The sequence below is a fragment of the Amphiura filiformis genome, unplaced genomic scaffold, assembly GCF_039555335.1.
Source record: "Amphiura filiformis unplaced genomic scaffold, Afil_fr2py scaffold_25, whole genome shotgun sequence".
Classification (NCBI taxonomy): domain Eukaryota; kingdom Metazoa; phylum Echinodermata; class Ophiuroidea; order Amphilepidida; family Amphiuridae; genus Amphiura; species Amphiura filiformis.
The window spans coordinates 1384133-1398588 of NW_027305489.1; the positions used below are offsets into that span (position 1 = coordinate 1384133).

The 14456-nt window shown below is 38.4% G+C and overlaps 1 protein-coding gene across 1 annotated transcript in view; it reads left to right on the forward strand.

Moving 5' to 3' along the window:
• The window catches only part of LOC140143639 (ankyrin repeat domain-containing protein 17-like), a 65009-nt gene that overhangs the window by 32437 nt on the left and 18116 nt on the right, over window positions 1-14456 (forward strand). Inside the window, 13 exon segments of the mRNA XM_072165455.1 lie at window positions 1640-1873; window positions 2320-2462; window positions 3854-4043; window positions 4553-4744; window positions 5274-5383; window positions 5815-6030; window positions 7020-7160; window positions 7586-7679; window positions 10029-10803; window positions 10806-11140; window positions 11521-11853; window positions 12308-12453; window positions 13542-13684. Of these exon segments, the coding sequence (XP_072021556.1) occupies window positions 1640-1873; window positions 2320-2462; window positions 3854-4043; window positions 4553-4744; window positions 5274-5383; window positions 5815-6030; window positions 7020-7160; window positions 7586-7679; window positions 10029-10803; window positions 10806-11140; window positions 11521-11853; window positions 12308-12453; window positions 13542-13684 (3052 nt within the window).

Here is a 14456-nt window from a genome sequence, read left to right on the forward strand (position 1 = left end):
ATAGGGTCTTTACTACTTGAAGTTAAATTTTGAGGATCCAAGTGGTGAAAATCTAAGAAACATGCCACTCAAGAAAGACACTGTACACATGTATGACCAAAAAAATCTCTTGATTTTTTTTTTAACAAGGCAAGTAACTTGCATGATGTGAACAGGTGTTAAAAAGACTGATTTAAAAAAAAAAAAGGGTATTTTTCCAAGGCTCTCACCTAACAGGTAATTATGTACTCGCGTACCGGTTGAATTTTTGAAGGGAATCCAGGTACCTGAAAAACACATCAAAAATTTAAAAAAATGTCTTTGCTACAAAAATTGAAGAAGTTGTAGACCCTAAAATTACTTTTTATTCAAGGTTGAAAAGACCATTTCTATTGAAGGACGGGCGGGAAATCAGGTACCTGGGAATTAGTGAGTGCCTTAAGTTTCTAAACCTGGTCAACTTACTTTTTTCCAAAGCATTCGTAAATTGCATCAAATAATGTTGGGGTTTTTGGTGGCCAAAAACTTGCTTGGTGGCAATATGTAGTCTATAATATTCTTGTTTAGGGAGTGACTTTTTGTTGATAGTTTGAAACTTGTTTTATTAGGGGTGTTTTGTAAAAAGGGGGGAAACACATTGGTATACTTTAATATTGTTATTTAATATTTCACACACATTTTAAAAATCAGTTCAAACATGGAAAGTTATGGAATTTTAATTTTGGATCATGCATGTGTGTTGCAAAATTTTGAAGTTTTATGACAAGTCTGAAGTTGCTAGGCTAGAAAGAGGATTTTCAATGTTAAAAGTTCCACTCACAGTATTATGATTTAAAACAATTGCCTATGTATACATATTTAAGCAATTCATAACAATGCACTCGTGCCTGGTTATGAAGAACAATTCAAGGAAAACAGGAAGGCTATGGGAAGATTTCTTGGAACAAATGCAGTGCTTTGAAAACCAGGATGGCTAAGGTTGACAATTTTTTTGTATCCAACTATGCCATACTATTAACATTGAATAAGGAAGATTTGAATACCAAGAAACTTTTTGTTTTTGAATTGAATTTTCCCCCATGATGTATCTTTTCATTTCTTTCTCTTCAATTATATATGTGACACAATCTGGTCCATGGAGGTCAAAAGCAGCAAATTTGAAATTGAGATAAAGGCAGAAATATGGAGTAAAAAAACCCCAATAAAATACACAAGAAAATAGACATCACAAAACTTAATAACTTTAGAACCAAGTATGCTAGACCTTTGGTGTTTTCACTATATGGTAGCCTAATGTTTGTATAAGGTACTAATTCAAGTAACTCACATTTCAAAAATGCCTCCTTTGGCCAGATAGTGTCGTATATTAAAAGTAAGACTTGTTTATAACTGCAAGACCTCAAATTAAGCTGTGTTGCATTGCTGTCTCCTAAATTTGCCTGTTGCAAAAGTGGAGTGCAAATTGCGACACAACCTTTTAATAAATAAGCATTCTATTGCATTTTGTAATTCCATTTTCTAACAAATATTGCTCCTCAGCTTCAAATAGGGTGAACTTTGTGACCTGGTAACTGGGCACATTTTCAGTGCCATATGTCATTTATACTTGGTGAAGATCAGTGAACATAATTAAATTTTTTTGTTTTTCATTTTCCTTCAGGCAACACCCCTCTGATGTACGCCTGTAGCGGTGGTCACGAAGAAGTCGTCAAAGTCCTACTGGATAGCGGCGCCAACATTGAAGACCACAATGAGAACGGCCACACGCCGCTGATGGAAGCTGCCAGCAGTGGTCATGTTGGGATTGCCAAAGTGCTGCTGGATAGAGGGGCTGGCATCAACACCCACTCCAATGAATTCAAGGAAAGCGCCCTCACGCTAGCTTGCTATAAAGGTAACTAAACTCAATTTTCAGTCGTACCTCTATTAAAAATACGAAATTATGGAGAGAATTTGCCTCTACTTTTGAATGAAAACATGAATCATATCATTACATACAAAATCTTTAACCACTGCCATGCTACTCTTTCGTTTTTGTTCAAAATCGAGTTTGTGTGGTTCAACTTCACTGTAATAATAGGCACTTATTGTTAGAAAATGTTGTTGAAGCACATGTTTATACTTATATAGCCCCCAAAAAAGATGTTTGCTTTCCCTCAACCAACAGACCCTAATTTTGGAAATCAGAAAAAAAGTTTTTCTTTTCTATTCGCTGTCGTAGTGCATGTTAGAATTCCCGACCAACCGATCCAATTGTTAAAATTCATTTGAGGGCAAGCAAACAATTTTTAAACTCCCATGGTGCATTTTATGTCTAATCTGTTTGTGTGTATTTCATAGGCCACCTTGAGATGGTGAAGTTCCTGTTAGAAGCAGGTGCAGACCATGAGCACAAGACTGACGAGATGCACACCGCCCTCATGGAAGCTTCCATGGATGGACACGTAGAAGTCGCGAGGCTACTTCTAGACCATGGCGCTCAGGTTAGTTGTGTTGTACATCTGTGGATTTAGGGTCAGAGTTAGGATTAAGAGTCAGGGTTAGGGCTAGGTTTAAGGTTAGGATTAGGGCTTAGGTTATGGGCTAGGGTTAAGTTTATTAGGGTAATGATTAGGGTTTATAACCAAGTTATTGACTCTTCGGACTAGCAACGTAAAACCATAAAACACTTTAAAATGTGAACAGTATGAATAGGCCATTTGGCTGAATTGGCGATAGCTGATAATTGACACAATTCTTCTTAAAAATTGACAGTTTAATAGTTTCTTTTGTAAGAGTTTCTTTTGTAATTGAATAGGTTTGCAATAAGGTTGCCTACTCTATTGTTATACCCTATAAAATGATATATGTGTTAGTTTCTAAATACAGCAGTATTCATTTGTTGAGTTTCTAAAATGGGCAATTCCATGAAAAATTGGACATTTCTAAAAAAAACGAAATTGCTCCAGTACTGATTTTTTTATTTTTATATCATTCCATACACATGCAAGTGTCAGGGAAAAAATTATTAACCTGTTAGGATATTGTTTACTGTGAAAAAAGTCTACTTTTCCGATAGTGTGCTTTGAATGGGGGAAAATCATGTGTTTTATGATTTTATCAATTGGCTCTATTTTTAGAGTCGGGATCAATCTTCTTAAAAAATATTATGCCTTGTACAATTGTGGGAGATAGTCTTTCAGAATCCAGAAGTAAAATTCAATGTACACTTGTGTCAATACTTAGTTTTAGTTAAATATATAATTAACTAAATAACCTGGCTTCAATTGCTGCAACTAACAATTTTACTCCGAGTAAGGGCTTATGTAAAAATAGTAAGATAAAATCTTAACCACCACTTCACAATGAGCTATCAAAGTTTTTTTAATTTCCTGCAAAATTGAGTTTTACACTAGACTAAGCGCTCACATTTGAAAGTTGTAATTTGGATTATTGTGATATGCTTAAGGTGGTAGGTACTACATGTACACCCCTTGATAAATTTGTGACTATTTTTGCATTTTTCTCAAAAACTTATAAAACACTGGTAACAAAAGTTATGTATATTATAGGGGCCAGGAGTTCACAGTTACTACACTGGAATTTCAGTGACTAAAGACAACTACATGTAGTTATTGATTTATTGATCAAATATTGGTTTTCCCTCATTTTTGACTGTAACTCCACAACTGTTGTCTGTGCTGAAATAACATTTTCAGTGCAGTAGTTGTAGTCCTTGCCCCTATAATATACATATCTTACTTGTCACCAGTGCGCTATAATTTTGAGAAAAATGCAAAAATAGGCACAAAATTGGCCAGTGGTGTTGTACCACCTTAACGATGTTAAGTTCCAATATTACTATAAATTGTTTTGTTTGCATTTCTCACTGCAGGTGAATATGCCGGCTGACAGCTTTGAATCTCCCCTGACCCTTGCCGCATGTGGTGGCCATGTGAAATTGGCGGCTCTATTGATAGAGCGAGGAGCCAATATAGAGGAGGTCAATGATGAAGGCTACACCCCTCTGATGGAAGCAGCCAGAGAAGGCCATGAAGAGATGGTAGCACTCCTACTAGCCCAAGGTAAAGGACTTATCAAAGTTTATACCAGGAGAGAGGGGATGGGGAGCACAATTGTTTTTATGGGAACACAGATTGCATTGTGTCCATCCACAACAAACCCAGTGTCAAGTTGCAATTTCTATAGGATCCATAGGGTATGATAATAGATCCAGGAAAAAAAGGTTGGCACACTTTGCCTGTCTTTTGGCATATCTCTGCCCCCGCTCCCCTGAATTCAATGTTGGACTAAGCCATGTTGTCAACAGGTCCGTGAGACCCTCCAACATTGAAAGATGGTTAGTGGGGAAGGGTGAGATATAGAGGGGGAGTCTGTACTTCACATATATTGCATGCATGTTTCACTCACCTCTCCAATTTTGATAGGGCACACATTTCCATTGTTTAGTGCAAGTGTGCCAACTATTTCTTTCCTGGATTGTAGGTAGCAAATGGAATCTTCCAACTTTCTGTGCATTAATCATTCACCATAATCAATTATTTAACTTCTTCTTTATGTATACGTTTTTCAGGTGCAAACATTGATGCGCAAACGGAGGAAACCCAGGAGACTGCCCTGACGTTAGCCTGCTGCGGTGGTTTCTTAGAAGTGGCCAAGTTTCTTATTGAGGTTGGAGCAGACATTGAGCTCGGCTGCTCTACACCTCTCATGGAAGCTGCCCAGGAAGGTCATGTTGAACTGGTCAAATTCCTCCTCAGCAAAGGTATGTTGACTTGATACTAAAAGTTTGGTAATAAGCACATGTGCCTTTTAATAAGTTACTCAGACAAGAACAAATTTTTAGGGTAGTTTGTTGAACCTTTTTTCTTTTTTTTCTTTAAATTTACAATTTTTACGATATTTTTTTAATTATAAGTTATTCTCTCAGAAAATGCTTTAAAATTCTCTCCTTACTCATGTTTTTTAAGTAAAAAAAAACTCCTGAAATTTAAGTAATATAAATTCAGAGATCAAACCTGCATACAAACATCACAACTTGTTTTTTGCTTTCTGCTAGTTTGAACAGATTCTATAAAAAGTAGTCCTTGTGTGTATATTTCACACAGACTATTTCGTAAAAGTTGGGGACTAATCACAAATAGCCCATGTAATTTAAGCATACCAGATTGGTATGTTTTTCACATACCAGATTGTTACATTGTTGAAATGGAAAAAGGAGAGAGTTGTGAAGATTTTAAAATGAATCATAGCAATTGTATTCCTCTGTTTTTCCATCTTGTGTGTGTGTATAGATGCTGATGTGCATGCTACGACTGCAACTGGGGATACCGCCCTCACCTACGCCTGTGAGAATGGGCACACCGATGTGGCAGATGTACTCTTGGCTTCTGGGGCTGACCTGGTAAGTCAACATTAATATAATGACATTTTAAAGGATATCTTACGTTTCCGTCATTATAAACCAATGGCGCTGGATACAGTTCTATTCACTAGCAGATTTTGGTTTATATGGGAAAAATCTAAATATCCTTAAACCCTAACTCCCTATCTTCTTTTTGGAGAAGAGAAAGGAAAGGAGGAAGGAAGAGAAGAATTATATTCTCCTCCCGAGTTCTGAATCACCGAGTGTGAACGTTGTCCGGCCAACAATTTTGTGTGTATATGTGATTTCAAATGATTACGCAATCGGATCACATGGGATGTTAGGTGTTGCCTTCACTTTGTAGAGTTGTATTTTGTAGTACACAGTGAGGTTAGGGTTAAAGAAGTAGCTTATTAAATAATCAAGCAGTATGAAACCTATAAGTTGATTCTTCATGTTTGTTTGTTTAGGAGCATGAATCTGAAGGGGGCAGAACGCCACTAATGAAGGCTGCCAGGGCAGGCCACCTCTGTACCGTTCAATACCTAATCAGCAGGGGAGCGGAGGTGAATCGTGCCACGTCCAACAACGACCACACCGTGTTGTCTCTAGCCTGTGCAGGTGGTCATCTACCTGTGGTGGAACTACTGCTGGCTCATGGAGCTGATCCCTCGCATAAACTCAAGGTAAGGCTAAAAACTGTGTTATATGTCTGAAGAGAAAAGTAAATCAGTTCATGTGCACTGCGATGCTGATAATCCAATTCACATAGGGGCAAGCACATTGGATAAGCATCAAAAATCAGTGCAACTTCATTGATTTGTCTCATTTCTAAAGTAATTTGTAATACCAAAATTCTTAAAAATTTGACTCATGTCACAGGAATAACAAGACCTATTGAGTATTAAATTGAAATTTCTTCTTCAATCCATATTCAATTTTGGGGATGGGGAATTTCCAACGTTTAATAGACACTCAATTTGCATTGCCTGAAATAAATCCAATTTGTTCAGCTTATCAAACAATACTATATGCCAGATATTCAAAATACCCCACCGGTTTAGTAGCCTTTTGTAATCAAGTGGTCAGCAGAGGAGGAAGCATGGTGCAGGAGGGGGTGAAAAGTAGACAGTCTCCAAAGAGGCTTATACAAATGGCAAGTTGGGAGGGGCCTCAGGTTGTGACTGATGGGGTCAGGCCCTCCCTGCATCCACCCCAACTAACCATATCCTACTGAAAATCATTCAATCTTACATATAAACAGCCTTGAAATAAGCAGGCACCAGGAGCAAATTTGCTCTCGTAAAGCCACCAATTGCTCCTGGTCCTTGTAAAATTCACATGAACTAGGAGCAATTTTCTAAAATAAATTGCTCCTGGTTCCAGTTTTGAATTTGATGCAGTAGTGCTGGTATGCTGTATTGTATATGCAGTAAAAGGATTTACTATTTGAAAATTGCTCCTGTTTCTTCAGAAATTGCTCCTGGTTCTTGTAAAATCCCAGTGAACCAGGAGCAATGTTCAAAAACAAATTGCTCCTGGTTATAGTCCGCTTATTTCAAGGCTTGCATGATGATATAAAGTGAACCAAGTGCAGGATGCTTTTATTTTCCCATGACTTTTGATCAGTTGTAATCATCATTGTCATTGTGTTTTACTTTTATTCATTATACAGGACAACTCAACTTGTCTAATCGAAGCATCTAAGGGTGGGCATTCTGGTGTGATGGCCTTAGTGTTGGGCTACCCACACAATCTAGTTTCATCGGGTCCATTGGAAGGAACACTCACTCCTCCAACACCTGAAAGTGGAGAGGTAAGTAATCACATGACCTGACAAACAGCCTCACCCGCACTTAATCTTGTCAAAAAGGAGATTTTGGCATTAAATCAAAACGTTTACCTATTAATTATTCACTTAGTAATCTTATTATAGGACCTTCAAATGGGCAGTTTTGTCTCTCATAAATATGGATTGAAAACCAACATGAAAATGCAAGTGGTGGTTAGAGCCTCAAAGTTATTCAACCACATTTCTTTTCTTTTTTTTTTTTTGGTGAATTTGGACCATCCTCCTGTGAGTGCTATAAACTGTGTTTGCAAAAGACACCTGCAACATATTAATCTCATTTTTGTTGAAGTTAAATTGTTACTCCTCCATTCACAAGATGGTTTTATAACAGAAATGATAGTCAAGCACTTTGATACATCTATATCAATTGTAATACAATTTTTTTCTAGATCCCTCGAGTGCCAACCCAAGCCCTTCATACGGTGGTCCCTCCACAGGAACCCGATAAGCATCCTGAAGAAACTCAAGAGGCTAGGCAACAAGGTCAGTAAACTTATTACACTAAATCTGTTTGTACAAAAGTTCCTCTTAGGGAGCATTACAAATGCCTGATGTTATACAAACAGATCATATAAATATTTCAATTATTGCAAAGAATTTACCATATGTGACACGTTCTGGTCCATGGGGGCCAAAAGCGGCAAATTTGAAACTGAAATAAAGGTAAAAATATGGAGTAAAAAACAATAAAATACATAAGAAAATATGAAATAGATGCATTTGTAGGATTGTAGAAATTGAACTTGGTTAAATTTTATGATTGCCAAATCCATAAAATACTCACTAATTTTAGACTTTCGCCATCTCGGCTGATGGCTTCTTCAGAAATGACCATTGGGATCCACTTTTCCCGCGGTTTTGGCCGCTGCTTCCGGTGATTTTCTCCCAGATCCCACACCAGTTTATAAGAGGAAACTTCTAGGTTTGCTCCAAAAACTGAAAAGCGAAAAGAAGATTGAGGAAAACCAATACAGACTTTTGTATCCTACTTCGGAAACAATACCCAGGCTGTATTGTACTACTAAGATACACAAGGAGGGTAACCCCATCCGCCCCATAGTGGACTACATGGGCAGTATTGGATATCAGACCTCAAAAGCATTGGCGGAAATTTTGTCTCCTATCATGGGTAAATCAGAACATCATGTCATCAACTCAAAGCACCTCGCAGAGGAGCTGTCTGGCGTTCTCGTGGAAGAGGGAGAGATTTTTAATAGCCACGACGTGGTCGCTTTATTCACCAACACACCAATTCAGGAGACAATGGAAATCATAAGAGAGAGACTAGAAGAAGACACAACATTATCAAATAGGACTAATTTAACTGCCAGCGACATTATGGGCTTACTAGAGTTCATCTTGACTACTACCTACTTCACATTCAGAGGGGTGATCTACCGACAAAGATTCGGCGCAGCAATGGTAAGTCCAGTCAGTGCGATAATCGCAAACCTTTTCATGGAGTGGTTGGAGAAGAAGGCCATCGCCACCGCTCCGTTAGAATGTAAACCCCGGCTATGGCGTCGTTACGTTGATGATGTCCTGGAAATTATAAAGAAAGACACTACAGAACAGCTAACTGAGCACCTAAACACGGTAGACACAACAGGAAACATCAAGTTTACCTATGAGGAAGAGTGTGATGGCAAGATACCGTTTCTAGACACACTGATTGTGAGAAAGGAAGATGGTACAGTTAAGCTTCTGGTATATATAGAAAGAAAACACATACCGACCAATATTTGAATTTCGATTCACAACACCCACTTCATCAAAAAATATTTTAACTGATGCGGAAAAAGTCGCAAACAGAAAATACACCAGAAAAAATAGAACTGTTTCAACTTCGGAATTAAATAAATCTGCCATAACCGACCACATTGCCATTGAGAACCATGTCATCAATTGGGAGGAGCCTAAGCTACTTGAAAAAGACGGGAACCAGCAAACAAGACTCATCAGAGAAGCGATTTGGATTAGAAGGCGGGGGGACAAAACAGTCAACAGGGACATCGGCAGCTACTCTCTAGACCATGTATACGATCCACTTATAAGAACCAAGCCTCCGAGAGATGAGAAAATCACGGAAGCAGCGGCCAAAACCAAGGGAAAAGTGGATCCCAATGGTCATTTCTGAAGAAGCCATCAGCCGAGATGGCGAAAGTCTAAAATTAGTGAGTATTTTATGGATTTGGCAATCATAAAATTTAACCAAGCATAAGAAAATAGACATCAAAAAACTTGACACCCAGGCATGTTGACCCTTTAGATTAAATTTCAGGGTAAGCACAAAGCAACCTGGTCAGCAAAGAAGACATGCAGCCAGACACACATGCTCACTGCTTTCTCGGCACCATTCCCCTTGTGTATAATGTCAGCCTGACCAAGAGAATATTTTTTTTTTAAAGTTACCTTATGTTAGCCAGATTAGTTCTTAGATATTGGTGATTAAAATTTGCAAAATGTGAAGAAAATGATAAGAAAAATTAACTTATTTTTTCTTCATATCGTCACAATGGGAATTTTATTATTTGCAAAATTAGCATTAAATCTCCACTTTCAAAATATTACCAGTAAGATACCTTTAGCTGTAATGGGTCAAACAATGAGCATCATGAGGTTGTGTAAGGAGGTGAAGCATATTATGACTTTGGTCAAATCTTTGGACATTTCAACTTGGTAATTTTCTGAAAATCTTAATTCTATTTGTTGTGTGGCAGACTGAACTTCCCTGAAGTAATTACAACAAACGTTTGTCAATCTCATTACATTGAAATTGAAAGATGTAAACATTGGTCATGATTTTGTCTTCTTGATATTTTACTCTCACAGATTCTTCCATTGATTCATCAGCAGCTACTCATACCTCCCCAACCAATACTGATGACTTGAGCCAAAGAAAACCCACCTCCTCCTCCTCAACGGAAGACCTCGATGCTGAGATAGCTGCTTCTGTGCTCCCAACTAACTTCCCAACATCCATCCTCGAACGAGCTGCCAAATCCTTACCGGACATGAAGATCGGTAAACCACACGGCAAACGCTCCAAGTCTGCCGAAGAGCAGATTCTTGAAAAGCAGCAGATCATTGCTGAGCTGCAGAAGGTGGAACGAGAACTGCAGCAGAGGATGGATGTGACTAAAGTTCAGTCGCTGACGGACTTGAGTCAAGAAGCGCTAGCAGCTGCAGCCTCAAGAGGGCAGCAAACGCATCGACTTCAACGTTTCCTCCGCCTTGCAGGCGATGTCATTATGGGTCAAGGCCAAGTGTCAACAACGCAAGAGGGCAAAAGCGGGTCTGAAGCAAACAACAACAAGACGCTAGCAAACTCTGTGGGAACAGTTAGTCCAAGAATTGGCGATGGTGCAGAAGAGGATATCGATGATTCTGCATTGGATATGCGCGAGATAAAGCTCAACCATGTAAACCAAACCACACCAGAGGAAGACGTCAGTACCAGTGCCAGCTCCCAAGAAGATCTCAGCTCTCAAAGACATGATGTAGGTACAGCCATGGAACATGGAGGCATCGATACTGTCTTAGAAGATACAACACCGCCTGGTGCAGAGGTCCCACCCACCGCTCTGATTCCCTCCCGAACGGCATTTCACCAGCGATGCGGCTACTCAGACAAACCGCATCCGAGATGGCTGACGCTGGCAACCAGGTCAGCTTCAGTGCGGAAGATGTGGCAAACCTTCAACGAATTGCAGAAATGGCAGCTGCCACTCCACTACCAGACATGCAGACCTTACTGGGAACAATGGAACCACCTTCAGATCTTGGTCTAATTGATGGCGAGGACGATGATGTAGACTATGAGGAGGAGGTAGAGGTAGTGAAGAAGAAAGGTAAAAAGGATGAAGAGGGAGATGGCACTGATGTGGATGCAGGGTTGATGGTGGCAGCACCGGCTTGTTCACTGCATGATACTGGAGAACGAGGTAGGTTATGGTTAAAGAAAACCAAGATGTTTGTTTTCAACACTGGTTTAGATCTGGTTTGGTCTGCATCAACATTTTGATGAAATTTGTGTAAAATTAGACATTGCAAAGTTGTAAATTTGCTACAAAAATCCAATTTGAAATCAAGTTTAAGAACAATAACCAATACTGTTTTGTGAATCGTAGTAATGTGATTCCTACGAAATTTAATTGTGGCATGAAATATTAGTCTGGTTAAGCATATTGAGTGTGTATAATAGGTTAAGTACATATGTGAAACAAAAACTTTAAGGTCATAAAAGAAACTTTCTAAAATTCTAGTTGTAATAAATTGACCCGGCGGGAGAACTAATCAGTATCATGTGCATTTTGCATTACAGACGACAACCATACAGCCGAGAACAAGAAACCTGCCCCTCAAACTCAATCCGTAGGCACGCAGTGTGATTCACCATCCATACCCTGTAGAGTGTCTTCCCCCCTCCCCCTCACCACCTCCCATCAATCCCCCTCCAGTCACCTGTCAGACCCGGCCTCTCCAGGGGCAGGGTTTGACGCTGCTCCGTTTATGCCTCACCCTCCCGTGGAGATTGATGCGCAGACGGAGAGTAACCACGACACTGCGTTGACCATTGCGTGCGCCGGTGGACATGATGAGCTGGTACAAATGCTGCTGGACAAGGGAGCTAATATGGAACATAGGGATAAGAAAGGTAAGACAGTTCAATTAAAATGGAGATCATAGACACCCATGTTTGCATTTTGCTGATTTGATGGAGGGGCAAATAGTCTATTCCAGTTGAAATCCATACACACACCTATGGGCTGTGGTGTGGGTTTGTCCATTTTCCTTTATTTGCTCAAGATGACTTGATTAAATTTGCCAAACTCTGAAACAAGAATGTCTACTTTCTTCAGAGTAGACTACTGCATCAGGATTGTGTCTTTGAATTTCAAGTCTTGGCCTTGCAAAAGACAATATCATCTAAATAGACGGATTCAAGGATCTTAGTTCTAACAACAACATAAAATTGAAAAATAAATACAATAATAAAAATCATAATTGTAAAGAGAAATTGTATCTTAGCGATTGAACTTTTGACAACCACAAGTAAAGAATAATTCTAGTAGGAGTTTATTTAAACAAGCGTATGTTCTGTTTGTTAGGTTTTACACCGCTAATCCTGGCAGCTACAGCAGGTCACTACAAGACAGTAGAGATCCTCCTGAATCATGGTGCGGACATCGAGGCACAGTCAGAGCGTACCAAGGATACTCCCCTCTCGTTGGCCTGTTCTGGTGGCAGATATGATGTAAGTATACAATGTTTGTTGGTACATTGGTACTGCTGTGATAGCATACATACTTTGAGTCATACTAGGAGGGATGAGGTGAAATTAACATTTTGAAGGCATTTCTCATTTTTCTTCCAAATCATGAATACATTGTGTATATTAAACTGGTTTTAGGTCTTCCAATTCTTTGAGAGTTCCTTCTAAAGCCTGCATTTCTGTTAGAATTGCAGATTTCTCTTGTGTACATATTATTTCATTCAAGATAGACATGTTTTCATTGACTTAGAGCCATAACACAGAAACATTGGAATCTCTGGAATCCCAAATGCAATGGCCATATTTGTGACATAATCTTATCCAATCAGACCAAAGTCAGCAATAATGAAATTGAGATATAGGCAAAGATAAGGTGCAAAAACAATACAATACAAACATAACAAATGAACATTATAAAATGTTCATATGTTCATAAAATGTTCATAACTTTGCAACCAAGTATGCCAGGCATATGGGGATTTTAACATCAGTAAGCCTAGGTACTGAGCAAGATATAGTTTGATCAGCTCGTAATCGGCGAAGATTAGACCCACACTAAGAGTGACATAGTTGACCGGTCTGGTCTACATTTTGTGTGTTAAAGTAAGCAATAGTATTCGCTGCCGTAGTGCACGTTCGTAACCATTGGTTACTGGTTCAAGCCTAGGCTCATACACCTGTTCCAAATTATGATATGCCATAGGCTTTGTGTTGTGATCATTTCAATCAGTGGTTCGTAAGAAAGAAAACATGAGCTAGTTAACTTGGCAACAGTCATATTCTAACGTTTACTATGCCAGCGAATAGGACTTGGGTCAATAATTTGTGATGTTTCTTGCAAGATGTCACAAGACGATTCTTGAAATAAAATGTATTGATATTGATCTGTGATGTTATAAGGACAGCAGATTACGAGCTGATCAAATATAGACATGTAATAACTAAATTTTGATTTGGTTAAGATCATGTCACATTTACCAATGGGAGTAATATGTTTTGGAAATTTCCATTTTAACATTATGTTTCTTGTGTCAGCTTCTTACAATATATTCTTTTTTTTCCTGGAACAGGTGGTAGACCTGTTGTTGTCCCGTGGTGCCAATAAGGAACATCGCAATGTGTCAGATTACACCCCTCTTAGTCTTGCAGCGTCTGGTGGATATGTCAACATCATCAAACTACTCTTAAGATACGATGCTGAGATCAATTCAAGGTAAGGATTGCAATTTGGATGAAAAAATTGATTGGCTTGATGATCTTAACAAATAAGCAAATCATTACAAAAAGTGTTACCTATGAAAAATTGAGATAATTATTTATTTTCTCAATTAACCAAATTTGAATTTGTGAACACAATATGGGCCAACTTAATCAGTTGATATCTTATTATTTTGTGTAAACTTGAGAATGAAGGATTGATATTAACGTAGGAAATTTTTCCTTTGTCATTTTTATGTAGGATATGTACATAATGTACCCACATGCTGAATACTCATTGTAACATTATATTTGTATGTGCACAGGGGTACTGGTATTAAATGTGCATTTTTTGATCTAAGCCTCTTTTCTATATATGTGATGTGATCAAGCAAAATCAGTAGGATCTCAGAAATATTAAATTTTCAGTTTCTTATAGTATGGTTAAAAGCATTCACAAAGCTGCATTTTGCAGAAAACCCAATTGAAATTGAACAACCAGTTCCAAAGATATGAGTAATCAAAGAGTTTCCAAAACAACAGGAAACAAAAGGGGATAATTTCCTTTGTTTGGCTATATCTCAAAATCAATATTTCAGAGTTTCGACTGATTTTGCTTGATCGCATCACATATATTCTTCGATAACCAAAGAAAATAAACCTCTCCCAATATTTTTCCTAGCTCAGTTGATTCAACACATTTCCGAATATTTGCATTTTTTTGTGTGTTAACCAAATCTCCTTCAGGCTAATATTGTAATTTAAAATACTGGCAAAAGTCCCAGTAT